The sequence below is a fragment of the Leopardus geoffroyi genome, chromosome C3 (assembly GCF_018350155.1).
Source record: "Leopardus geoffroyi isolate Oge1 chromosome C3, O.geoffroyi_Oge1_pat1.0, whole genome shotgun sequence".
Lineage (NCBI taxonomy): Eukaryota > Metazoa > Chordata > Mammalia > Carnivora > Felidae > Leopardus > Leopardus geoffroyi.
This window is the reverse complement of record NC_059338.1, coordinates 115,597,303-115,624,945: the sequence shown is the minus strand read 5'-3', so window position 1 is coordinate 115,624,945 and position 27,643 is coordinate 115,597,303. Positions and strand designations below refer to the sequence as shown.

Sequence of the window (27,643 nt, the reverse complement as noted above, 5' to 3'; positions counted from 1 at the left end):
CACCCTATTATTCTCTATAATAGCGTACTTGGTTTCTTTATAGTAATTAATACAACTTGTACTTGTCTACTTATCTGTTTACTTGTATATAAAATATTATCTTGTTTGGTACAAGTAAATAATAAGCCTTGATAAAAAGAATATGCCTTTGTAGTGGTCTTCATGTTTATATTTTGCAAATATTTATTTAGCACCTATGGTATTTCAAGAAATATTTGTAGCACAAGAGATCAATGGGACACAAGCCAAACCTAGTTCCTTATTAAAGCTGAAAATATATTAGTGAATACTGATAATTGCAACTTAATTTGCATTTAATAATTGCAACTTAAATTGTATTTTTTTTTTTAAGTGGGCTCCATGTTCAACATGGGGCTTAAACTCACGACCCTGACATTAAGAGTCGCATGCTCTACCAACTGAGCCAGCCAGGCACCACTTAAATTGTATTTGCTTCAAGTTTATTTATTTTTGTTTTTTTTTTTTATTTTTTTTTCAACTTTTATTTATTTTTTTTGGGACAGAGAGAGACAGAGCATGAACGGGGGAGGGGCAGAGAGAGAGGGAGACACAGAATCGGAAACAGGCTCCAGGCTCTGAGCCATCAGCCCAGAGCCCGACGCGGGGCTCGAACTCACGGACCGCGAGATCATGACCTGGCTGAAGTCGGACGCTTAACCGACTGCGCCACCCAGGCGCCCCTATTTATTTATTTTTGAAAGAGAGAGCAAGCAGAAGAGGGGCAGAGAGAGAGAGGGAGAGAGAGAATCCCAAGCAGGTTCCACACCATCAGCACAGAACCTGATGTGGGGCTTGAACTGATGAACCGAGAGATCATGATCTGAGCTGAAATCAAGAGTTGGATACTTAACTGACTGAGCCACCCGGGCACCCATAAATTGTATTTTTTTTTAATATACACATACTTTTTTGCCTGTTTAGAATCAAAGAATATTTTTCACTTCCACAGGTAACTGTGCTCTCATTTTTCTTGATACATGGGGTCTTCTTGGCTTGGTTTTTATTTTACCACCTGTGGTAGACACATGGATACAGAAAGCAGTTCATATTTAACTCTGTTATGAGAAAACCCTGTGCAAGTGCCATGTAAATAGCAACTGATCCCTGGTCTCTGTGATGAGGACACAACAGGAAATGGAAAGACGTGGGGAGCTGGAGAAAACATGCTCCAAATAAAGGGTGCCACACCACCGCTGTTCTGTAATTTCACTGTTTGTGAGAGCTCAGTTTTTCAAGAGAAGCTAGAAGTCTGGGTTGGATTTTATTTATATTAAAGTATCCAATTTTTAAATTGTTTGGGCTAATTAAATGAAATGTGGCAACACCAGGCAGGTCAAACAAATATGATGTTAGACCATATTCAGCCCTCTTGATATGTTTCCTCCATCCTAATGTTCATTAGGATTTCTCATTTTCAACTGATTCTGACTCCAAGTCCCAAGTATCAATCACTTAATTATTATTCCATGTTCATTTGTATTAAAGAACAACCATAACATAATAAAGACCTATGAAACAAATATTGTTTTGTTCTGGAAACTGACACTGGTTTTTGCATCAGCTACGTAATCTAAGAGAACAGAGATACAATACGAGGTAAGAACTTGGAAAAATCCAAGGACTTTTGGAGAAGTTGTAGGTTGAGAAGGAAAACATAAGGCCCCAGAATGGAACGAAAGACTCGCTTTAATCAAAAGTGATGAAAAGTGGAGTGCTAGGAATCAGAAAAAAAGCTATCTGGAAAAGTTTTTTTCGAATCCTGGCTGCATATTAGAGTCATCCGGGAAGTTTTTAAAAAAAGACTCCTGCCTGGTTGCAAGGGCAGACTCTTTGAGAAAGAGACCACAACATCAGCATTAGAAACAAAACTAATCAAAACTCTTTAGATGGTTCCAAAATACAGCCGGATGGAAATTTCTGCCTCAGATTATCCAGTGATAGTCAAACTAAACTCTTAGAGGATCCTCAGAAGTGCCTCAAGTTTAGAGAAGAGTAGGTCAGACTTCATGCCGCTCGTTCCCGTCAGTCTCATTGGCTCTGCTTTGATCTGTTTCGTATACTGGACTTCTGCATTAGATTTCATTTGAAAAAATAGTTTTGTAGTAAAAAATAAAGAGATGGCTTTTCGTCGTTCTATCCCCCTCAGTTTTAAATTGGAACCTGAGGAATAAAGGGGCCAATACAGAGGCTGCCATAAGACACGTGGATTTCAAGAACCCATCTCCGTGGCTTTGATCAGAGACAGAGAGACACATAGAAATGAGGTGTCAGGCACTGGACACTGGAATGCTGCCTCAGTGCCACGCGCAGTCTCCACAGATGTCCTCGTCAGTGGTGACAGTTGAAATAACAGAAAAACCAGCCGGCTCAGTTAATCTTGGGCAAGTTCCTAAAAATGATGGAAACTAATTTCCATCCAGAATCCTGTAAGAGACAACACAGTACTTGGTGTTCCAGTCTTTGAGATTTCTTTCAACTTCAGGAAGAACTTGGACTGGATGCTGAGTACCAGTTGTCAAGTCACTACACCAGGCTCCACCATGTTAGGACTCTTAAATGCCACGTGATTGTTGAGCGATAAGCAAAGGTCAAAAGTGAAAAACAAATATGAAGGAAAAAGAAAAATAACTTAGCAAAAGGATTTAAAAATGGGCAAGGAAACAAAAATGAAAGATTTTTAAAAAACTGCAACTGAAAAAACTTGAAAAAGCTGAAATACAATATAAATTAAGACACATACTAGAAAGTTAAAAGGCCAAAAGAGAAAGTTCTATAAGGTGTTTCTTTGTCACTTACTGGTATTCTGTTAATTACCATTGGGTAAAACCTCAGTATAGAGACAAGATCTGATCTTTTGTCTTCTAATTACCACTGATGACTGATTTGAGTCTGAGAATATTGATATAAAATCAATGGACAATGTTTTCCATTGTAGGACAATGTTTTCATAACCGTATGAAGATGAAAGGGACCTTAAATTTTCTTTTTTTGTCTTTATTATTGCTAAATGGTCATCTAGTCCATGTTTGATTTATTAAAATGTTTACTAAATGGCTTTTGTGTGCTAAGTACTATATTAGGTAATGAGGACAAAAATGTGAAGACGACAGATCTAGTTAGACATATCTGTGCTTCGTGGAGGTATATTCAAATACAGAAAAAAGATAAAAAGTAAAAGTATTGTAAGGGGAAGAACCAGGGCACTTACAATAGGGAATGAATGGATAAAAATTGTGCATTACTTTAGATACAGTGGTCAAAGAGTGATGGCAGATCAATATTTCCAGTGGTGAGAAAGCACTATTTCCAAAGGCACTCCATTTCTGAGGGAAGAGAAAGTGTGAGAGTTCAAGGTACCACAGTCCAGAATGGCTTAAACAGATTATAACAGAATGTGGCATGGGATGAGACTGGAGATGGCCTTGAGGAGCATATTAAGAAATGTACACTTTAGGGTGCCTGGGTGGCTCAGTCTAAATTAAGCATCTGACCTTGGCTCAGGTCATGATCTCACAGTTCATGGGTTCAAGCCCTCTGTCGGGCTTTTTGCGGGCAGCACAGAGCCCACTTAGGATTCTCTCTCTCTGCCTTTCCCAATGCTCTCACGCTCTTTCTCTCTCTCAAAATAAATAAACATATAGGAAAAAACAGAGTTGAAACTCGTAAATTTGTGTTGAATTTTACAAAGATCACTTATATCGTGTATAAAGAATAAACTTCAGCGGTGCCTCAGTGGCTCAGTCGGTTAAGTGTCCAACTTCAGCTCGGGTCATGATCTTATGCAGAAGGTAAAGTGATTGACAGTGCCTTGAGATAAGTGACATATACTTATCATGGGATCCCCCTCTCCCCCACCACTGGCAGGGATCTCAGGTAGCTTGTTGGTTAGGTGATGAATCTCTGATAAATGAAACACAGCAGTTTTGACCTGAATGATAACAGAAGTCAGCATTACAGAATATTTTTCCCACGTCAAAGAAGCACCCAGTGAAAAACTTTTAGGCATCAAGATGCTTGGTTTTTCTTTTCTTTTTTTTTTTTTAACGTTTATTTATTTTTGGGACAGAGAGAGACAGAGCATGAACAGGGGAGGGGCAGAGAGAGAGGGAGACACAGAATCGGAAGTAGGCTCCAGGCTCTGAACCATCAGCCCAGAGACCGACGCGGGGCTCGAACTCACGGACCGCGAGATCGTGACCTGGCTGAAGTCGGACGCTTAACCGACTGCGCCATCCAGGCGCCCCTGGTTTTTCTAGAAACCGAAAAAAAGACCAAGATGGCTGAAGTTCTGGGATTGGGAATAGATGAAATCAGAGACGAAGGAACAAAAACATGTGGGGTCTTCTATGAGGTGGAGTGGTGCCATTTACTGAGATTAAAAAGAAATTCTGGAAATGCAGAAATGTTATTCAAAAAAGAACAAAAACCCAAACAAAAAACCTGGGGTACAAATTTAGAGAAAACCCAACCATTTAGCATGTTAAGTCTAAAGTACTTGTGGGGAAATCCAAGTGAAGTCACCCAGGAGGCTGGCACTTGGGAGAAAAGTCCAGTTGGCACATAGATGTAGTAATTGAAGCCATGGGAGTTGGAAGTTGGGAGAGTGTATAAAGTGAAAAACAGGCCTGGGACAGAGTCCTAAGGGACCCAGCAAATTTCAGTGAGAGAGAAGGAGCAGTTAGAACCAAAGAAGAAAAAGTAGGAGAGGGTGTGTCACAGAAGCCAAGGGAGGAGATAGGTAACACTCAATTTAACAAGGATATACATAATAATATCAGATAGTGGTAACTGTTAAGGAGAGAAATCAATCAAGGTAAATAGGGAAATAGGAAAGGTGGGTGGGGACAGCACATTTCTTCTTTCCTTTTAAATGATGGGCAAGGCAGGCTTCATTGATATTTGAATAGAAATGTGGGCAGAAGTGATAGCCAGTAGTGTCTAATATTGCTGAGAAGCAAATTACAAGCTGAAAAGTGGTAATTTTTAACAGTTGGTTTATGTGATGGGAAAATATGCAGCAGTTAAAAATGTTTTTGAAGAATAAATGACTTGGAGAAATGTCTGTATTATAATTGCAAGTGAATAAAAAGCAGAAATTTATATTATTAGCCTAAATTTGAAAAGTAATTTAAAAATAATTTCCAGAAGGAAATATCCTGTTCTGAGGGCATCTATGCATGGTGGGATAATGGGTAACACTTATCTCTATCATGTTCAAAGTTTCTGCAGAGATGTTTTTAATTAAAAAAAAAATAAAATGTTTTTATTTTGCTGTGAACATGACACATGATAAAGAATAAGGAATTATTCTAAAAAGCTACCATCCAGGCGTGCTTGGGTGGCTTAGTTGGTTGAGTGACTAAGAAATATATGTGTATGTGTGTGTGTACACATACATATTTTTATCATTATGGCAGCTTTTAGGACAAGAGGCTCAAAATCGCCAACTAATTAAAACCAAGGCTCAATTTCCTTCAGCAGTGCATATAACTCTTACGAGCTTTGCAGTTGAGTGTGACCCTTGAATATCAATCTCATTTCATAATTGGTTGCATGATCTCTCAAATATGCAGTTTGGTCAAACATAAAAACACTTAATTTTCCTATACTCTTTTGGCATAGAGATTTATACTAACAATTAGTCTTATTGAGAGTTAATATTTGGGGCAGGCAGTCTAGATTTCAACTTGCTCTATTCCATATTGGGAACATTCTCTTGCTGTCCCAGACAGGACAGCAAAATAACAGCTGCTAGTAAGCCAGACCTGCTGGCTCAGTGCTAACAGAAAGGAAAGAAGCTTGTGGCACCTGGGTGGCTCAGTTGGTTGAGTGTCCACCTTCCACTCAAGTCATAATCTCACAGTGAGTTCGAGCCCCATATCAGGTTTTCTGCTGTCAGCCTGTCAGCACAGAGCCTGCTTCAGATCTTCTGTCCCCCTTCCCCTGCTTGCACTCTCTCAAAAATAAACATTAAAAAGAAAAAAAAAAGGCGAGGAATGGGGTGCCTGGGTGGCTCAGTCGGTTGAATGTCTGACTTCAGCTCAGGTCACAATCTCGCGGTTCGTGGGTTTGAGCCTGTGTCGGGCTCTGTGCTGACAGCTCAGGGCCTGGAGCCTGTTTTGGATTCTGTCTCCCTCTCTCTCTGCTCCTCTCCTGCTCACACTCTGTCTCTCTCTCAAAAATAAAGATTAAACAAATTTTTTTTTTAAAGGCTGGGGGAGAAAGGAAAGAAGCAAACCCCTCTGAGTTCTTGATAACCATGCACAAGTTTTTCAGGACCTTTGCAATAATCCTTAGTTCCTTGGGAGTCATCAGTGTTGCACCTTCTCAAAGCTGCATTCTTTGGCATCATTAGTGTAACTATGGCTTCCCAAATTCCAGTTGGAAAGATACTTTAACAAAACCATGTTGAATTACAGTCCAAATTCACTTCTTGCAGATTATGTTTGTGAAATTGCTTACTACAATTTATTAGTAACCCTCAAATCAGAACTTCTGTTGCTTTCATGGGCATGTGTATGTTGCAGAGTAGCAGCAAATCTGTCATCAGACATGTATGGGCCCAAATGAAGTGAGACCAGGTGACACTGTCTTACCTCTGCTCTCATACTGTAAACAAGTACCCTTTTCATGGTATATATTTTTTGCATTATATATTTTTGCATGGTATATTTTTTTGTTGGTGATTTTGCTGTTTAAAATGGTTCCTAAGTATAGTGCTGTGTAGTGATTGTTCCTAAATGCAAGAAGGCACTGATGTACCTTACTGAGAAAATGTTAGGTAATATTTGTTCATGCCATGAGCTGTTGGTTGAGTTTAATGTTAGTGAATCAACAACAAATCCTAAATAAAATATCTTAAAACAAGGTTATGTATTGATCAATTGATGAAAATGTGACCAGAGGTTCACAGGAACCCAATCCTAGATTCCTCCCAGATGCAATGCTACAATATTCACTAATTCAGTGTTTGACTTTATAGAAATAACTGCGAGTAATAAAAATAAACTATATACAGTTACATAGTAGTGAACTAGAAATTAGAATATTTAGGACAATGGGTGTGCCATTTAGAGCTTTAAAATTATAAAAGACTGCATACAAAAAATATCGCATTACTCCATTATTACTCATCTCTAAGTATATGGCTGACTGTAGTGCATTGTTTTTGATGTTGAATTCAACTGAACTATAAATCTCAATCTTCTATTCCTCTGTAATACCTACCCACCTCCTTTCCTTTTTCCTCCTATTTCTTATCATCCTTTCCAGGGTAATTGCTCATGGCCTCAAATACCGTCTTCCAATCAGAAAACTCAAACCTAAATTTCTAATCTTTACATCTTTTCTGGCTCTGGATTTGTATTCCAAATGCCTGTCTGACATATCCACAAATTTCCCTGTTACAAATCATGCCCAATTTTACAAACAAAACTCATTTTTTTCCCCTCCATAAGCCATTCTCTTCTGCGTATATACATCTGAAGTAATGAACTTTTTTATCATATAAACCAGAAGTTTACTCTCACAAAAATCATTTTTTTTTTTTTAATTTGCATCCAAGTTCGTTAGCATATAGTGCAACAATGATCTCAGGAGTAGATTCCTTAGTGCCCCTTACCCATTTAGCCCATCCTCCCTCCCACACCCCCTCCAGTAACCCTGTTTGTTCTCCATATTTGAGTCTCTTATGTTTTGTCCCCCTCCCTGTTTTTATATTATTTTTGCTTCCCTTCCCTTATGTTCATCTGTTTTGTATCTTAAAGTCCTCAAATGAGTGAAGTCATATGATATTTGTCTTTTCTGACACAATCTTTTCTTAAAAAAAAAAAAAAATTGTTTCTTTTTGAGGTGGGGGGAGGGTCAGAGGGAGAGAGAGAGGGAGACACAGAATCTGAAGCAGGCTCCAAGCTCTGAGCTGTCAGCACAGAATTTGATGCAGGGCTCGAACTCACGAACCGTGAGATCATGACCTGAGCCCAAGTCAAAGAGTCGGACACTCAACCAAACCACCTAGGCGCCCCTCAGTGAGAAACTTTATAGATGCTTAATATATTTTATAATCTAATCCTACGTTATGAGCCTGAGATCCATTTCTAACAAGCTCCTAGGCAATGCTGAAGACCATAATTTTCACAGAGACCACAAAGCAGGAAGTATTACATGGAAGTCTAAGAAAGAGATGACACTTTAGTTAAAGTTTTCGTATGGGGGGGCAGGTGTGGTGGTAAGACTTAGACTGGAAGGTAACTAAATTTAGAAACTCCAGTTACTAAGTCTATCTTATTAGGTGCATATTCCGCTCTTCACCTAATGTTCCTTGTTCCTTGCCTTTTATGCATCCATCCCACAACATGTAATGTAGAACATCCTTATTGTAGCATTTCCTGAATTACCAGTGTTTGTTGTAATTTTCTCTTTGCCCAAGTTATTTAAGAACATTCCAAAAATTCCAAGTGTGTGATTTTCCAACATCTAGTCTTAGCTTCAAGGCTGTTTTGCAATGTGGTCATTTGTACAATGTGATCATACATTAAAGTTTTCTCTGTATCCTAACGTTAGATCATTTAGACATGTTTCAGGATAATCTGAAAATACAAATGAAGTAGCAAAGTAATACCTACTATACATACATACACACACACACTCCTATTTAATTACTTTATCTCCTTTCACTTACTTTACTAAGGACTATGAACGTTTAAGAGTCCATCAGTTTTTGCCATATGTATGTTAAGAATTACTTTATTAAATACATAAAATGCTACAATTTTAAGTCTACACTTAAAATGACTTATGTATACATCAGTAAAACTACCACTCAGATACTGAACATCTTACATATGAATGCCACGTTATTTACCACATAAAGCTTAAATATTACATCCTACAGCTTTATACTTTGTTATAGCTTAAATTCTGATAAGAACGTTGCTCCTACTTCAATTTCTAGGACTTTGTTTCCTTGCTGTTTTTCACACTTCCTCTCCAATCCATAAAGCTGGTATATTCTAATTTACCCATAACCTTATTTCAGTGTCAAATTTACTTATAATGAACTACTACATGAAGCAGGAACTACTGCTTTTCCCTGGACAAGATGTACATAAAACAAAGTTTTCATCTACCACCTCCCCAACCAGGAATTTAGAAATTCTTTTTACACAGTATTCACATTACAGATAAAATTGTTACTTTTTTCCCCTCTATAATTAAAAATAGAGGACACAAAACTGTACCGATTTCCCATTTTGTCAGATTTAACACTTGGAATGCCTTAACTGTGTCCTGTCCACACTGACAAAGCCCTTTTATTTTACTTATGTTCAGCTGAAGAGCTTGCATATCTTTGTCTACAATGCATACTAAAAATAACAGCTCTTACTTGCTTTCTAAATTAAACATTTACCACACCTTTGCAGTTTAAAATGAGAGAAAGTGAAATTTTACATTTAACTTACAAATCTATTTTTTGCACTTAGTCTTATAACCCCACATCTAACAAGTTAATCTTAAGGCTGTTTAACTAGCTTTAATGCTTACCCAGTTTTTTTTTTTTTTTACCCTATTTTTTTCATACAATTGCTTCACTACCTTTGAATTGTTTTAACTTATGGTTTTTATGGGTTGCAGTAACGTCATTTAACAAATTTTTCAAGGACAGCATTTGGGTGATATACTTTATACTTTAACTCCTGAGTATCTGTGAATGTCTTCCAGTTGCCCTCGTATAGAAATAACTTAGCAGGATACAGAATTCTTGGCTCAAAATTATTTTCCCTTAAACCTCTGTACACATTGCTTGTCTTTTTGGCATTCGGAGCTGCAAAAGAAATTTCAGGTCAGTCTGACTTTTACCCCTTTATGAGTAACCTGCTTTCTCTAAATACTTGTAGAATTTTTTCTTTATCTTCCAGTTTAACGTCACTAGGGTATGTCTATGTGTTGCTTTCTTTTCGTTAAGTTCTGGTAGCCCATGAGCTTTTCTATTTGCCGATCTAGTTAGTCCCTCAAGTCTGGAAAATTTTCTACTATTGGTTCCTAAATTTTGTCTCTGCTTCAATTGCTTTGTCATCTATTTCAGGTAGTCTTATTATGCGTAGATTGCATCTCTTGGACAGATTCTCTAGTTGTCTCTTCTATCTTTTCCCTTTTTTTCCTCATGCTTAGTTTCTTTTTTCATTTATTTCTGTAATTCGTTTTTGTGGCCGACCGGGTTTGCATGTTTCCGTTCTCTTTCAATTCTCTTATACTTTTCCAACTGCTCTGACAGTAGCCTCTTTATCTTCGAGCATAGGTCTGTAAGCTCCTGTACCATATGATGGTCCATCCTTAAAACCTCTTCGGATTCCACTTCTATATCCATTTCAAGAGGCGGCATTTTCTCAATTGCGAGCGGTTTCTGAACTCAGGTATTACGACCTTTAAAACAATGAACAAAACTTAATTCCCTACCGTTTGACTGACTCAGCCCAAAGATTCCCATGGATAATTATTAACAGTTTTACTTATATGTTTTCTTTTCTTCCTTACCTTTTGAACAGCACTTCTCACGAATTTGACCAAAAGAAACGATTAGAGAACGCCGTCCGTCTGAAGACCCAACGAAAGGTAACGAACTTCCAAAATGGCTCCCATCACGTTATCACTGCGCGCCTCACGTCAGAGCCGGTAGCCTGACGCCTAGCTTTATTCCTGAAGGAACTATAACGCGCTAGCCAATCACGAAGCAGCAAACTGCAGCGGTCAAGCCACACCCCCACGCGCTGTCGTGCCCCCCCCCCCTCCCACCGCCGCGCCTCCATAGACCAGAGTCACGGGAGTGCGCATGCGTCTATCGCAACGCCTTTCTCTTCGGCCCAATGACTCTGCTTAGATCCGGTACCGCCTCGAAGGCGGGACTGGGTCCCAGCCGCGACCAATGGCACCCCGGGTGAGGGTGAGGGGTGGAAGGTGCCTGTTAGCTCGTGGTGCAGCTACCAGCGTGTGTGCTGGGCTACCTGGTCGTCATGGAGGCAATCTTGACGGAAGAGCTTGCTGAGGAGGAGCAGCTAGTGAGAAGGCATCGCAAAGAGAAGAAGGAGCTGCAAGGTGACCAGGGGGTGGGAAGTCTCCCGGACCCAGGAAAGGGCGCGTGGCGGGTCGGTTCTGAGGAATCTTGAGAGGCTTCTGCTCTGGCTCCTCCTAGACTTTCCCAAAGTAGCTAGTATCCTCTTCCCTCCTAATCCCCTATCCCGGTGGTCCCTTAATCCGCCAGATCTTCAGAAGCTTCCTTTTCTTAGATCCGCCACGTCTCCGCTTCCCCATGCCACCGCCTGGGTGCTGGTGTCTGAGAATACCTCCAAGCCGTGATGTTGGGCCCAGACTGTACCGCCCCCTCCCGTCTCCCTTTCCCGTTCCTGAACCTGTTACCGACACTTGGATCTAATGGATGCGTCTTAAAATACCTCACCTCAATTTTGAGGACTCAAAAGGGATAGTTAAAAGATTTAAAACTTGAGTCATTTTTCTTTTTCCTTTTCCTATCACACTAAACAAACGTACAGTTTTGAGGATTTTCTTTTTGTCTCCATCTGAGCTCCTATCTGTAAATGTCTAATAACGCAATTACTCTTCTATCATTATTTGTTTCCACCTTTCTCCCCTTATTGTCCCCATTTCTCATTTCCTCTCAATCCAGAATTGTTGACTTAATGATTTTGGTGGCTTTTCAGCCAGAATTCAGGGTATGAAGAATGCTGTTCCCAAGAATGACAAAAAGAGGAGGAAGCAACTCACCGAAGATGTTGCTAAGTTGGAAGCAGAAATGGAACAGAAACATAAAGAAGAACTGGAGCAACTGAAGCTGACTTCTAAGGAAAGTAAAGTATGTAAAGTAATGTTTCTCTTTGCCTACAGCATTTGAAAGCCACTGCCCATCTCTAATTTTAAACTATTGACTATATGACATCGTACAATTAGAGGGAACGGAAGTCACAATCATGCGTCATCATTCATTAATATTTCTGTGACCAGGTTTACATGGTAATGTGTTTTTGTAAGGGAGGTCAGCAAAAAAAGTACGCGTCAACTATTTACTTGCCCCTTAGAGGAACAGATTGATAAAGTGGACTAGAGGAAGCTTCACCAAATGGAAGTTAGGACTTCTAGTCCCAGAATTGCCATTAAATAGTATTGTAACCTTGGTAAAGTTACTTAAACTTCTTGAGCATAAACTTCTCCACATATAATGTGATATAAATACTTCTGCTGCTTAAGCACGAGATTCTGTTAAGAATCAAATGGGACAGCAAATATGAAATCATTTTTAGATTATAAAGTGCTTTATGGACAAGTTGTAATGAGTGAAAATTTACGTTTCTTGGGTAAATTGGAGCATACTGTCATTTTGACTAATACTTACTGTGGCTAATAGGTATTGTGTGCCAAGCACTTCAACATATTTGTATTATCTCATGTAATTTTTATAGTAACATACTAAGATATTATCTATGAAGTGAATGTAAAGAATCTCATTTTTCAAGAGGGAAATAGACTCAGAGAGATTAAGAACTTACTTCTGAACAGCTATTAAGTGCCAAAGCTAGAATTCAAAATCAGGATGGTCTTACTCCCAAGATGTGAATATTGAATTCTGTTACAACTTTGTATGGTGTGGTAGTTTATTGCATGAGTTTGGATACCAAGGATCACAGCCTCCATAACATTATTCCATTTTCGATAGTTAGAATGTTGTTATGTCTGTGCAAAGTTTTATCTACTGTAATGTGGTTTTATTAAGTTTATTTTTGGTCTGTTCTTGATAGGGAAAACAACTTGTCTGTACTAACAGTGGTCATTATATTAAACATATTCTTATTTTCTTTAGCCCTGTTAGCTAGTCATCAAGATCCTGGCCTTCTGTGCCTTAACATATTTTAATAAAAAAATTTTTTTTTATATTTATTTATTTTTGAGAGACAGTGAGACATAGTGAGAGTGGGGGAGGGGCAGAGAGAGGGAGAAACAGAATCTGAAGCAGGCTCCAGGCTCTGAGCTATCAGCACAGAGCCGGACGCTGGGCTCGAACCCACAGACCATGAGATCATGACCTGAGCCGAAGTCAGACACTCAACCAACTGAACCACCCAGGCGCCTCTGTGTCTTAGCATATTTTATTCCCAAGTAACCTAGTATGATGCCCAGGTGTTTGTGTTGTCACAATCATGGTATTCCAATTATCTTCTCATTTGCAATTTTGAGCTTTCCTAGGTTTCCAAGGACAAAAATGTTTGAGATTCTTAAGCTACATGTTGTTTGTTAAAATACAAGCTCCCATTTTACTTTGACCTATTGTCTTTTTCATTGACTTAAGCTTGTTTTCTTTCTGAATGCTATATGAATTCTTATGTCATTGCTTTCCAGATGCTTTTCTGTTTCTTGCCTATTGTCAGCATGGCAGTTTGTAGATTTTAGCAGATTCCTCTGAAAAATATAACAATATTCATTTTATTAAAGTTGATGTAACGATTATTTGAAATCTTAATTTGGTTTTGATATTTTGATAATTTGGGAATAGCCTTGAAGAGTGCTGGCTCTATTGTTACTAGAGGTCTCTATATGCATTATGTATGTATCCTACTAAAAACTGGTTTAAGCTATAGTTGCAATAATGAAATGCTAGCTACTAATCCTGATCGTTAAAAGTCTAGCATCTTCTTTAGCAAACACATGACAGTCATTTGATGATTAAGATTGGTTGTGCTATCTGAACAATACCTTAACTTTTCTACCTATAGTTACCAGTTTGTAAATGGGAAAGGATAGAGAAAGCTCAATATGTTACTACGGTCAAGAAGCAGGGTTCATCAGGTTCTGGCTAATTAAGATGGAGAATGGCCTTTCCTGCCACATTTGAGCTTATGAAGGCAGTAGTGAACTGAGCCAGTGTAGGACCTTATGTATCCTATAGGTACTGTCAACACTTAGAGAAGGGAAGGGTGGACTGCTGAATGAGTTGGCACATACAGAAAGTATTTGGGTTAATGGAGTAGGAATTGGAAGCAAGAAGGAAAAGCCTGCAGGGATGAGCATTATCTTTGGAGAGCTGTAAGAAAACCTTTTGGGAATCGGATGAATTCTCCCTTAAAAATAGAGAAAGGAGACACAACCATGTCTTGTAATAACGTGTCTAGTAGTATTATTCAAATTTGAGTTGTGGGATTACATGCATTTGTGATTTTTTTCAATAATTTAATAGTCTAATACTTTGAATGATAAATTAAAAGTATTTTTCATTAATTCGTTAATGCTTTTTGTTTCCTTCAGATAGATTCTGTTGCTGTTAACATTTCAAACTTGGTTCTTGAGAATCAGCCACCTCGGATATCAAAAGCACAAAAGAGACGGGTATGAATGTCATGTCACCAAGTAATTAAGTTAGTGCTGAATGCTTATTACTCTCTTAGGTGTTGTGTAGGAAGGGAGTAGGAAAAAAAAAATGATGGAGTTCCTTGTCAAAGGCCCTGAGCTAACATTTATTAGGCATTTGCTGTTTGCTAGGTACAATACTAGGCTTATTATAGATTATATGAAATCTCATTTACTCCTGATTATAATCCTGTGAAGTAGATTCTTAATCTCATTTTAAGAAAATAGGCCTAACCAGTATAAAATAACATGTTCCGTTTCTAGTTCTCTTAAGAGAGTGGGCATAGAAGGGGAGTGTGCAAAGAATATTTTTTACAAATATATTATCCCAGACTTCATAATTTAGAATCTACACAGTGTGGGCCCAGATGGTTCTGATGCACAATTTTGGTTAAAAACTATGGTACTAAGTGGTGAAACAAGGATTGAATCTAGAAATTAAGCAAGATACACAGGTGTCCAAAATTCTGAGGTTTATGCAGGTACCTATGTAATGGTTAGCTGCAGTGGGAATTCAGAGAAGGAAAAGTTCATTGTGACAAGTGTTAAATGAGTTAGAATTTTAAGAAAATAGTTATTTAAAGAGGATATTTGAAGTACGATAAATAGCACGCATGTGGGCATGAAATAATTCTGCATCACGGTGAGAGCTATAAGGAAACTGATTTGTTGGAAGTAGTGAGTTCATGAAATCAAAACTATGGGACTGAGATTAGATAAGTAAGGGCTGTTCACTTGGGAAAAGAAAAAGGGGTTTTAAAAACAGTCTGTTTAGTCTCTAGTATTGTTTTACTAACACTTGATGTTTTATAGGATTTAAATACTTATTTTTAAGCTAACTTAGCGTTTTATAATTTAGTAGTACCCAGTTTAATTGGGCATGGTATTTGGTATCAGACGTATGGAGGTTTTAATCCTACTTACTGTTGTGACTTTGGGTAAGATTCTCAACCTTTTTAAACCTCAGTTTCATATGTATAAAATGGGTGAAATAATACCTGCTTTGTAGAGTTATTGTAAGTATTAAGTAATGTACTGTTGCCAAAGCCCTAACACAGTGCCTGGAGAACTAGCGGGTCAGCCAATGATAGTATGTTTACTGTGTTCAGTCCTGTGTAGTGTGCCTCTTACAAATTCAACCCAAGACCAGTAGCTTGTTTTTTGTTGTTTGAAAGTTGATTAAGTTGCAAATGGTCAAACATTTTCATGCTTATATAAGATTGTATTCTTGAGTAAATATTATGACTGTGAATTTCACAGAATCATGAAACTTAGATTTTATGGTATCTTGGAGGTTATCTGTTTTAACTCCCTACTTAAGATACATGTTCTCTTTGTGATAGCCTTATAGTTGTCATCTAGCTGCTATAGATCAAAAGCAAAGGGCAGAGTTTTTGCTTGGCAGTAGCATAACAAAATATTTATTGGGATTGCCTCTACTTAGTAATTGATACATCTTGGAGTAGCCTATTTAATTTTGGAAAACATAGGCCCCAACTCCTTCCTGCCTGTATCTAATCTTATTCATCCCCAGCTGGACTCCAGCTGGACCAAAACAAAAAATTAAACTCCCTTTTCTCAAACATTTTGTTACTTTTCTCCTAAAACAATGCATAGCTAAAATGCATACCTTTTCAACTATACCCTCAAAAAATTTAGTATCTTTTGTAGTCAGCTGCTTAAATACTTGGCAGAGAAAACACCCTAGAAGTAATTCCCAAAGTTTTTTTTTATTGCTTTGTTATATTAATAGTATTAATAAGATTCTGGAACTGAAAACACTTAAAAGTTTATATAAGAAAATGAAACTTGAACTTTTTTTTTTTTCTTTAGACAAAGGCACCAAGGAATAAAAAGAATGGTGTTTGTCTTTGGGAGAGATACAACTCTCTTTTAGAAAAACATGACAAAAAATTATAAATATTTATTATTGGAGTATTGTAGAACAAATCTCTTATTTTTAATTGAGAAAAAAAAGGGGAGTATTTTATTTAATTCAGCAGACTTGAATGGAAGAAGCTCTTTGGTATGCTGGAAAGAGCCCCAAGTAGAACTCAGGAGAACTGGGTTCCAAAAATAGGAAATTTGAGAGCCAGAATGAGTTCTAGTTGAATTTCTTCATTTTTCAAAATTGTCAATGGCATACTGAAAGTTTGATACCAACCCAGGACTGGTACCCAGCTCTTAAGATTCCTCTTCAGAGTTGATTTTGCTGCATGACTTCATTGACAGGACTCTAGTTTTACTGACAATATATTTATGAAGTTAAGTGCTGTTTTCATCTTACATATATGCTTTTATTAGGTTTAATTGTTGCCATTCTGTCTCCAGCACTTGGGCTGTAGAAACCACAGTGCCTAGTGCCACTGGGAAACTATTAGTGGCTGGGAAAAGAATCCAGTGAATTTCCCACCTTGTGCCCTGGAAAGGAAACACAGTTACTGTGTAACATTAAAGTGGAGCTTGAGGACAAAAATGAAATGCTTGGATTAGATTTTAGAAGCTTAAACGGTTTAGTATAAAATTCCACTCTTCCAGTAACTAGTACATAACATCATTAACTCCAGCTCCCATCTGCTCCAACTTTTATTCTGATTTAGGTGCCTGGATAGAAGGAGCGCTCTGTGTTGTCCTTGGTCCCACTCTGCTTCTAAACCAGCTGTATGGCCTTTGGAAATCTTTCTGCGTGCTGTTTCCTCAGAGGAAAATGAGGGGTTTTGGATTAGATGATATCCAAGGTGCTTATCCTCCCTCTCCCCTCTGAAAATGTTTTTTAGACTTTCATAAAGTAACAGTGCCATCTTGTGTTTTAAGATTTTTATGCCGCTGTGATGCACAGTTGTAGGTATGCAGTGAAATAAATTTGTTCATGTTATTTCTGGCATGGTTGGATTTGGGTGGAATAAACTTAAACAGGTGTATATTTCATTAGGAAGATAATACTGCTTTTGATTCAGGTAACTTACAAATCACTTTAGGTTCTAGTATGGCACCTACCAGGCAAGTAGTTCAAATGTGTGACAGTAAGTTACATTGAAATTTGCCTTCCATTAATTTTTCTGCCCCAAGGAGGAATGAGAGCTAGGGACATGACAGTCTTTACCTTTTCTTACTTTTTCTTGATTTTTATTCTCTTAAATTGAAAAGCAGTCATGACCAGCATATAAATGAAGTGTATTCATAGAGAATTAGATGCAGAAAAGCATGCATGTGTGCACACACACAAAACAAAACTTATTTTGTAAACAAAAATGAGACTCTTAAATACAGAGAACAAACTGATGGTTGCTAGAGGGGAGGTAGATGGGGAATGGGCATGGGGGGCAAACAAATTATTTTGTAATTGTACCATCCAGAGAAAAGCACTATGAATATTTTGTGTATATTTTTCTAATTTTTAACTATGTATGTGTAGATTTAGTATATATTAGCTATATACATATCTTTTCTTAGCTCTTGACATGTTTCTGTGGTACCCTAGCTATATGAACTGTGTTCAGCTATGAAACAGTGCTTTCTGGCTTTGATCCTTGCTAGTCCAACTGTCAGGATTTCTTTCTTTCCCCCCAGCCTTCCCACTCTACTTCTCATCCATCCTTCATGTCATAGATCTCATGCCCCACCCATACCTAATCCTTGCATATGTTGCCATGGGAAGAACTCTTCTGACATTTGAATAAGGAAAGCAAGTTGCAGAATATAGTGTTATATATTATATAACCATTTTTGTTAAAGTATTTTTTCTATACTTCGAGTACATCAGTATTTGTTAAAGCGCTTAAGAAAAAAAATCTAGAAAGATACACACCTGACTTCTACAGCAGGCACTGAAATTGGCATTGGTCATTAGAGGAACTTTTGTCTATCATGATACTTTAATTTTTTGTAAGAATGTTTTTATCTGTTGTTTCAGTTAAGTGTGTGTGTGTGTGTGTGTGTGTGTGTGTGTGTGTGTGTGTGTGTATACATACACATGCACTGTTTTTTTCTTTAGGCTAGATAAACAGAATTCCCCTACCCTTCTAAAGTCTTTGGCATATTAATACTGCACAGGTGATTTAGCATGCTAATGCCTCAGTAGTGGAGTGATAAGTTAAAAAGCTTGGATTAGCTTGGCATAAATATGATAATGATGTCGCTTTAAGGCCTAGCACAACACAGTATTAAGGCAGTACTTTGAAATCAGTAACTAAAGCTTTTAGAAACGTATTTAAAAAAAAATTTTTTTTTAATGTTCATTTATTTTTGAAAGAGAGAGACAGAGACAGAGACAGAGTGCAAGTGGGGGAGGGGCAGAGAGAGAGAGGGAGACACAGAATCCTAAGTAGGCTTCAGGCTCTGAGCTGTCAGTACAGAGCCCGATGCGGAGCTTGAACTCATGAACCGTGAGATCATGACCTGAGCCAAAGTCAGATGCTTAACTGACTGAGCCACCCAGGCACCCCTCATGTAGTTTTTAAGTAGACTTTAAAGAAAAATTTGAAGGTTTTTTTTTTTTTTTTTTTTTTTTTTGTCCTGGTATAGAGCTCGGTGCTGGGTACATGCAGATGAGAAAGATAGTTGCCCTTAAAGGAGTTCCCAGTATAGAAAATTCTACAAGTGATGAGATCATCAATATGATAATGCTTGTGGGAGAAGGGACAAAAATGGCAAAAGTCTTGAGGGTCTTACATTTCTATCCCCTTAATAAATGTAAAATAGTCCTCATTATTGTGAATTAACTTTCCTATATTCTCCTCCTAGGACAAAAAAGCTGCATTGGAAAAGGAGCGGGAAGAAAGGATAGCTGAAGCTGAAATTGAGAACTTATCTGGAGCCAGACACTTAGAAAGTGAAAAACTTGCTCAAATATTGGCAGCAAGACAGTTGGAAATTAAACAGATTCCATCTGATGGCCACTGTATGTATAGAGCCATTGAAGATCAACTCAAAGAACAGAAATGCCCTTTGACTGTGGCTGCCTTGAGAAGTCAAACTGCTGAATATATAAAAGGCCATGTGGAAGACTTTCTGCCATTTTTAACAAACCCTAATACGGGAGATATGTACACTCTAGGTAATTTATTTTTCTTTACTATGTCTTGTTGCTGCTGTTAAATAAAGTGATTCCTGGCACTGAGAAGAAGAAAAACCTATTATAGTTCTTATGGAGGAAAAAGTCTCAAAATTTAGGCAGAATTGTTTTTTATATTATAATAGATACTAGTATATTGTTTAAGGCAAAAGTGGAATAGGATTCATTGTTACTACTGAGAAAATTATGTTTCTGAGTTCACATGTCACAAAGTAGGCATAGAGGGAGGTATGCTTTGACTAGTCTGTGGAAGTATAGGGTCCAAAGACCATAAGCAGAGAATGATCAGAAAACCAAATCCTTTTATCCTATACTTTGGGAAATTCAATTTTACTTTCAATAAGCCACAATACTTAGGCAAAATTTGACTCTGCAAAACCAAAAACAAATGAGTTAATAACCTGCCTTATTATTCTCTCTAATACCTTTGACAATTAAGATAGAATATTTATGGGGAGGTAAAAAAAAAAAAAAGAAAAAAGAAAAACTAGCCAGTAAAGGAGAGAGCAGGTGAAAATCTGAAAGAGTGTTGGGGAGAGTCAGAGATACAATAGAGGAAAGTTCGTCCTTAAGAGAAGATTGCAAGTGTGGCAGTATCCGTTAGCAAGTCAAATGACCAGGAGGGGTAGGAGAAGGGATGGTTAAGGTTGACTTTGCTTTAATGGAGTCCCTGACTCTGCTAGTTGCAGGGCAGTGGAAAAGAGTTGGCAACTCAGCATGCTGAATTTAAAAAAAAGACAAAAGACTTAATTTCTTATTCATTTAGTCAATATTTATTGAAGGCCACTATGTGCCAGGGACTCTTCTAGGCACTTCTAGGACCCTGAGCGCTGGGAATATAGCAGTGAATGAGGCAAACACACAGGACATACTTTTCTGTACATGTCCATAATTTTTTTCCTTTCTTCTAAACAGGAAGGGTATTAGTTTCCCATTTTTTTTTTTTTAATTTTTTTTTTTTTTTCAACGTTTATTTATTTTTGGGACAGAGAGAGACAGAGCATGAACGGGGGAGGGGCAGAGAGAGAAGGAGACACAGAATCGGAAACAGGCTCCAGGCTCTGAGCCATCAGCCCAGAGCCTGACGCGGGGCTCGAACTCACGGACCGCGAGATTGTGACCTGGCTGAAGTCGGACGCTTAACCGACTGCGCCACCCAGGCGCCCCTAGTTTCCCATTTTTAACTTTCTGTATAAGGTGTGTATGCTCAAGATGTGCCATTAAACTGCACTTAGGTCCTACTGTCATGACTAGTCCAGGAAGTCCTTTCTTTGGCTAGAACTGATACTGAAGCAAATAAGGTAAATGCTTTAAAAATAACAAATAGAGGCACTGTTTGATGCTACTGCTGGCAAAGGAGTTTCAACTCCTTTCTAGTTTTACCCTGATTCTCTTTTCACATCTTTTTTTTTTTTTTTTAATGTTTATTTTTGAGAGAGAGAGACAGAGCGCGAGCTGGGGAAAGGCAGAGAGAGAGAGGGAGACACAAAATCTGAAGCAGACTCTAAGCTCTGAGCTGTCAGCACTGAGGCTGATGCAAGGCTCAAACTCACAGACCGTGAGCTCATGACCTGATCCAAAGTTGGATGCTTAACCGACTGAGCCACCCAGGTGCCCCTCTTCTCACATCTCTTGTGGGGTCTTACAGTGGACCCAATTTAAGGCTGCAGTGTTTTAGTTCAGTGTATTTTTTCAGATGCAGGTTTGGATTTTAAAATACATGTCAAAATATTGAGTATGGTGGCAGTTTTGAGGGTTGCTTAGCCAAAGAGAGAATAGGCTTGCTATGTAATTAAGGTCCCTAGGCCTCAGCGTGAGGGAGAGAAACAGAAATGAATTGCTTTCCTCTCAGATGGAGAGGTGGTGGAAAGTTGGAGCGAGTTAAGTTTGGATCTGGGAATTGGATTAAATTCTAGAGAGTGCAGGTAGAGAAAGGAGTAGGTTTACAACTTGAGTAATGATCAGGAATTGTGGGAGCTATAAAAGGGATCTGGTAACATGAGTTATGAAAATTATTAAGTGCTATATTCTCATTTTTTCTACAGAAGAGTTTAGGAAGTACTGTGATGATATCGTCAACACAGCTGCATGGGGAGGTCAGCTTGAGGTAAGTTTGTAATTATTCATAGTATTTGTGGATTGTTAAATTATTTCTAAATCCCATATCAGATGTATTTTTCAGATGGTCCCACTTTCTCTTTGAGTATCCCTTTTTGTTACGTATTTGCCGTTTTCTACTCATGAAGCATTGAAATGGGGAATTAACATTCTTAGGCCGTTAAGTATGTATCTTTGGGAAGTAAGCACTATTTCATTTTCAATAGCCCAGTGGTTGATTTGTGGGTTGGTAAGGCTAATGTTACTCTTGGGTGTTTCCATTTGTGATGCTGCTCCTGGCAATATATTTGATTTTCTGGACTTATGAAAGTGATGATTTTATTCAAGTATAGTAAGATTTAGCCTAGTGGCTCAGCTGATGAAAATCACTATTATAAAGTAAAGAGAAAACCGTATTTTTATGTGAAATTATGGGTCAGATCCTGCCACAGTACATCATAATTGGAATTCCAGTTGATACTGACTTCAGAGCAGTATCTGATGCATCAAAATTCACATGTAGGAAGACAGTATGTTCAGCCACTTGTAGGGAATTCGTCAGGATTTTTTTAAAGCTTTATCTCACTTTAACTTTGTTTTATTAAAACAGAATAAACATCTAATAGTTCCAAGTGGTGATAAGGCAGCCTGGGGTATTCAAAAGTCAGGGGATAGGAGAGAAAGTCCTAGGTTTGGGTCCTGGCTTTCCTTCTACCTTTCAGTTTTGTGACCTGCGGGGAGTCAGCCATGTTTCCTGAGCTCGAGTGTCCTAATTGAATAGGGATAATAAAACCCCTGTGTGTACTTGGTAGGTCATTTGTGGACATTAAATAAGACAAGTATTGTATGCATAGAACTTTGTAAGCTAACGTGCCAGATGGATGAATCTAGCAGTAGAATTAATATTGTGTAGTGGTAATTAGTCACCTTGAATGGTTTGTGGATCTGAGTATTTCACTTCAAGAACTATACTTTTTGGAGAAATGACATGAATGCTTCTTTAACGTCTTTTTCTCAGTAAGTCTGTATTTGTACCTCTTCTGAGCCACCAGAGGGAACTGTGTCCATTCGTTTTGTATGCCTCTCCTGGGTCTCTGAAACTCAGGAAATTGTCATAGTAGCTTTGTGACTACGTTAGGAGTAAAGGTGCTTGAACTTTCTTGAGGAGCACAAATTAATAGAACTACAGACCTAAGCAAGTCTTTTTAAAGAGAGAAAAAAAAACTTTACAACATCTTTTGAAGGACATTTACTCATAAATTTTTGGTCTATGAATTCATTTGACATAGGAATTGCTGTTTTTACAATGGGGTAAATTTAAATTATTCAAGAGAAATTCTTTATATGATTTTTAAAGACTTCGAAGGGATGTTAAGATTTCCAGAGCTTGCTTCACACTCTCCATTCTGTGCTGGCTTTTAAAAATGTAATTTCAGGTATAAGAAAAAAATACCTCAAAGGAACATTTTATGAGGTAGAGTGTGGGATTAAGTTTGCTACTGTGCAGTATAGAATTTCCATATATTTGAAGAAATTTCTTAACCTTCTTTTACAACATCCTAAAAGGACCATGTTCCAGACAAAATGTTCTTATAATTGGGCAAATACATAGATGTGAGGGCACTAAGATTGAGGACTGTTGAATGATTAATTTATGAACTTGGGCTCCAGAGTCAGACTTCTCAGTTCAGTTGCAGGTCACTTTATTTCTTTACGCTTGACTTTGGGCAGGCATCTTGACCACTCGCTTTAGATTCTAGGTCTTTACCTATCCCATAGGATTGGTGTCAGGATTGAATGAGTTAATATACATAAAATGCTTAGTGTTCCTGGTCATAGTAGGTCTAAACAGTGTTACTACCAATATTTATTATTAACTATTATTCATCTGCCTTTAAACTCTATTTTTATAATGTATGGTATGAAATTAACATTGTGTATTAATCATGTGGAAAATCCATGAAAGGATAGTACAATTCACATACATAACTTATCTACTCATGCCTTGAATATTATGGAACAGTGGTTTTCAGCACTAGTACATTAGAATCATCTGAAAGCTTTTAGAAGAATAAACCTCCTAATATTTCCTGTTCTTTCTCTCCTTCTCCCAGCCCCTCCCAAATTGTAATTGATTTGATCTGGTGCCTGAGTGATAGTATTTTTTTAAAACTGGCAGTTTTCAAGCAGTATTCAAAAGTAGAGGGACTAGTATAATGAACCTTTACTTCATTAACTATGGTATTGCTATTTCTAAAAAGCTGTTGTGTAGCCAGGGCTTGAAATTTCTGCGTTTGATTTAATAAATATTACATTTGTTTTTTCAACAAATCGTATTAAATGTCTACTCTGTGGCAGGCAGGCTCTTGGTGTATAGTGAGGAACAGAGTAGATCTCTGTTGGATGATGGTTGCCCTATTCATGCATACTCAGTAGTTTATGACTTGAGTAAGATTTACCTTTTTATTTTCCTTACTAATACATTTTCTTTCCTATAGCTAAGAGCCTTGTCTCATATTTTACAAACACCAATAGAGATAATACAGGCAGATTCTCCTCCTATTGTAGTTGGTGAAGAATATCAAAAAAACCCATTAATACTTGTGTAAGTACCTGGAAATTTCTACTGTTACATTTTTCATAGTTAAGACAAAAAGAATTATTCAAAGATGTTAGGTTGTATATGTTGATTAATTAGAAAAAATATGTCTTCGGTTGCATTAATTACGCTTATTTTATGTTAAAGGCAATTATAAAATTAGAAAGCATTGTCAATATGTGATTTAGATAATTGTTTAAACTTCTAGTGGTTTATTCTTGTGTATGAGTTAAGAATAAAATCATTTCTAAAGATTACAGATTTTAGGATTAGTTTTCATACTGTCTTAGTGTGACATTAATAATGCTAAGTTTCAACAAGAACAAAAGCAGAAATATATTCATGTTGCCTAATTGGTTATTCCTTAGAGAGTTTTTCTTCGTATTGTCAAAGTATTTTACATGATTGAGAATTCTTTTCTGAAACACAGCATGGAGAGTTTGCTGTTGGCTTTAGTGTTTATTAGCCAAACTACCAAGGTAATCATTAATGGCTTAGATTTAGGTAAAAATTTAAGGTTATTGAATACTCAGCATCTCAGTAATTTTCCTTTGCCCCCTAATGATTGTGTTTTCCCTGACTTAAACTCAGCAGACAGAGTTATTGAACCAGATTTTACTGACTGCTGAAGCTTTTCAAATGGGTTTGAACTTTTAAGTAATATGTCAATGAAGTCTTTGAATGATACCCCTGTGGAGTGATTCATTGAGTGTTTGCTTTTATATACATAATAAACATTTATATACGATGAATTACTTTCGTCTAAACTACTCATTTCTCCTTTTCTCATTTCAGATATATGAGACATGCATACGGCTTAGGAGAACATTACAATTCTGTTACACAGTTGGTGAACACAGCTACTGAAAATTGCAGCTAGTTTACAAAATGTTACACAATTATGTTTTAGTACAGTGTGCTGATCTGAGTCTTCTTACAAGTGCTGGACTGTTCTGACATTACTGAAAAACACAACTACCTTAAATCAGTTTTATGGCAAAGCTACTAACAGATTTTTTTTTAAAGTATGCCAGAGATAAACTTTAACCAGTGTTCCCTTTGTGGTATTTAAAAACACTTGTGAGTCGTTGTGGAATACATCATTTACAGACCAAGATAGTACCTATTTGCTGATATTTTTACTAATATAGGATCTTGAACATTCTGTTATGCGTTGAAATAAATTTGATTTTTCTCCTTATTACTAAAAGCTTTCAGTAACCATTTTAATGTAACTTTCTTGAAGAAATGAAATGACTTGGTCATTGCAAAAATGTGGTAAAGGTGACAGCAAATCTAATTAATGCTTATAAATGTATCTGATTTCAGTAACCCTGGTACTTGATGGAATTAATACTATGAAGCTTTTTATATAACCCCATCAAAGTGCAGCTAAAAAGCTTGCTTTAATAACTAAAAATTTTAAAATATTTATTCACATGGGAATCAGTTAAGTGTAAGAAATGAGAAATTTAAAGGTAAATAGGTGTTCTTATCAGATCAGACCTCTAAAGAAGTACCATCATGTTTTCTTAGTTTTTTAGTGTCTTTTATTTTTTTATTCTATTTTTTTATTTTTTAAGTAATCTCTCCACCCAACATGGGGACTTGAACACATGACCCCACAATAAATAAAGAGTTGCCTGCTCTATCAAGTGAACCAGCCAGAAGCTCCAGTACCACCATTTCTTGATCATATTCAAAACTGCAAATTTTTATATTCTTCGTTATGTTTTCCTCGTCACCACTTAGCTGCTTTGCTTTCCTTGTGGTCGTTTCCACTCATAAATAGTTTGTGGCCTCTCATTTTTTTTTTTTTTTTTTTAACGTTTATTTATTTTTGGGACAGAGAGAGACAGAGCATGAACGGGGGAGGGGCAGAGAGAGAGGGAGACACAGAATCGGAAACAGGCTCCAGGCTCTGAGCCATCAGCCCAGAGCCTGACGCGGGGCTCGAACTCACGGACCGCGAGATCGTGACCTGGCTGAAGTCGGACGCCCAACCGACTGCGCCACCCAGGCGCCCCTTTTTTTTTTTTTTTTTTTAACTTGTACACACTGAAGGAGTAGCAATGTAAAAGGGTCCAAGGCCAACTTTACTTCAGATTCTCCTCACTTTCAATTTGTCTTACCAGACCTCTGTTTTTGTTTCATTCTCCAGGATTAGAAGAAAGTGAGTTAGCCTACATTTATTTCAGATATGTGAGAATGTTTATGTTACATATAGGGATCAAGTTGAAAGCCACTGTTTGGGAGCTAAGACTGAATAGTAAAATCAGTATACAATACTTTCTGATATGAATGATTTATCTGGCTCAGATTTCACATTATTCTTAACACTATTCTAAGAAGATAGTATCCGTATGTAGAAACATGTCTCGCTGATAATTTGTTATGTAACTAAGTATTAATGAAAATGAAACTTTTGGTTTCATCTGTTTTTCCCAAATTAGGAGTAAATACTAAGATTTAGCATCAAGGAGCAAATATTTGCTCCATGAGCGCAACTAATTTTTGTAAGTAAATATTGGGTTTTATGATACTAAAACCAGTTGTTAGTCTCACATGCCCACCTGATGACAATGTGGGAAGCTGGCAGGGACTGTGGTCAGCTATAGCAAGTACTGCACAAAGGTGTTCTAGCTCAAATGATGAAAAACTGTTCTGTTTGCCTAACAAAGTATATTCTGAAGGCTGACTGTTTTGTAATCCTTGATCTGAAATTGTTTGGGTCTGAAATTATAAAAGAATTAAATTATAAAATGGTAAATGGCTGACCTTTTTTTATGAAATGATCTGTTACTTTAAAATCAAAAGATAAGCATTAAGAAGTAATAAAAAAGTATCATAAACCTAGTTAGTACAGATGCCATCTATATTTAAAATAACTTCTTGGGAATTATTTTTTCTTAAGATGAATGGAACCTTCTTGATTATAGGTTTATTTTTATTATTTTTTATTTTTAAATGGGCAGATATTGTTATGAGTAAGATTTGTGTGGTCAGCTTCTGTTCTTCCATAAAACTTCAAATAAAAATCATTTTAGCTGTAACCAAAAACTGAAGTCTTTAAAAAATGGCAGATGTTAATTTAAAAACAGTATATACTAATTTAGTTTGCTGTATGATTATGGTCTAATGGAAGTTTCATAAGCTCTCTTTTCTCTTAATTCAGAAGAGTATATGTCAGAGTTTTGGAATATGTCTTTAGCCAAGAATTTTATCCACTTACATATGTTTACAAACTTATATAAAGCAAAAAAGAATGTATGTAACTATAGTGAGCAATATAGTTTTGCTCATGTTATCTGATGTTTGCCAAAAGAAGAATAAAAGATGTATGAATTAAATCATTTGTTCGTTCAAATTGTTATTCTTAAACAATTTTACAATTTAGAAATAGGGAAAATCCTCTTTGTTTTAGAATTTTATCCTGGCTTTAT

At 37.1% G+C, this 27,643-nt stretch overlaps 2 protein-coding genes across 5 annotated transcripts in view; one reads left to right on the top strand and one right to left on the bottom strand.

Annotated features, from left to right (window-relative positions):
• Positions 1-10,779, bottom strand: part of PIP4P2 (phosphatidylinositol-4,5-bisphosphate 4-phosphatase 2) — an 86,995-nt gene extending 76,216 nt beyond the window's left edge. The window contains exons 1-2 of one of the 2 annotated variants that reach the window (XR_006706430.1): positions 10,555-10,779; positions 8,751-10,443 (exon numbers count right to left, since the gene is read on the bottom strand). The gene's annotated coding sequence lies outside the window, so the exon portion shown is untranslated. Of the gene's footprint in view, positions 1-8,750; positions 10,444-10,554 lie in introns of those variants that run through there. The other variant, XM_045454276.1, reaches the window with a different exon arrangement.
• Positions 10,780-11,004: 225 nt separating this feature from the next.
• Positions 11,005-27,553, top strand: OTUD6B (OTU deubiquitinase 6B). 3 transcript variants are annotated; one of them, XM_045454271.1, is made up of 7 exons: positions 11,005-11,112; positions 11,736-11,887; positions 14,329-14,409; positions 19,174-19,486; positions 21,550-21,611; positions 24,100-24,206; positions 24,996-27,553. In XM_045454271.1, exons 1-7 carry the CDS (start codon positions 11,031-11,033, stop codon positions 25,078-25,080), a joined length of 882 nt encoding a protein of 293 aa, XP_045310227.1. In that variant the 5' UTR covers positions 11,005-11,030; the 3' UTR covers positions 25,081-27,553. The 3 variants fall into 3 exon arrangements, with proteins under 3 accessions (XP_045310227.1, XP_045310228.1, XP_045310229.1); XM_045454273.1 differs by lacking the exon at positions 11,005-11,112 and adding an exon at positions 17,031-17,168 and having other exon boundaries at positions 11,867-11,887; positions 24,996-25,731; XM_045454272.1 differs by lacking the exon at positions 24,100-24,206.
• The last annotated feature ends 90 nt before the right edge of the window (positions 27,554-27,643 follow it).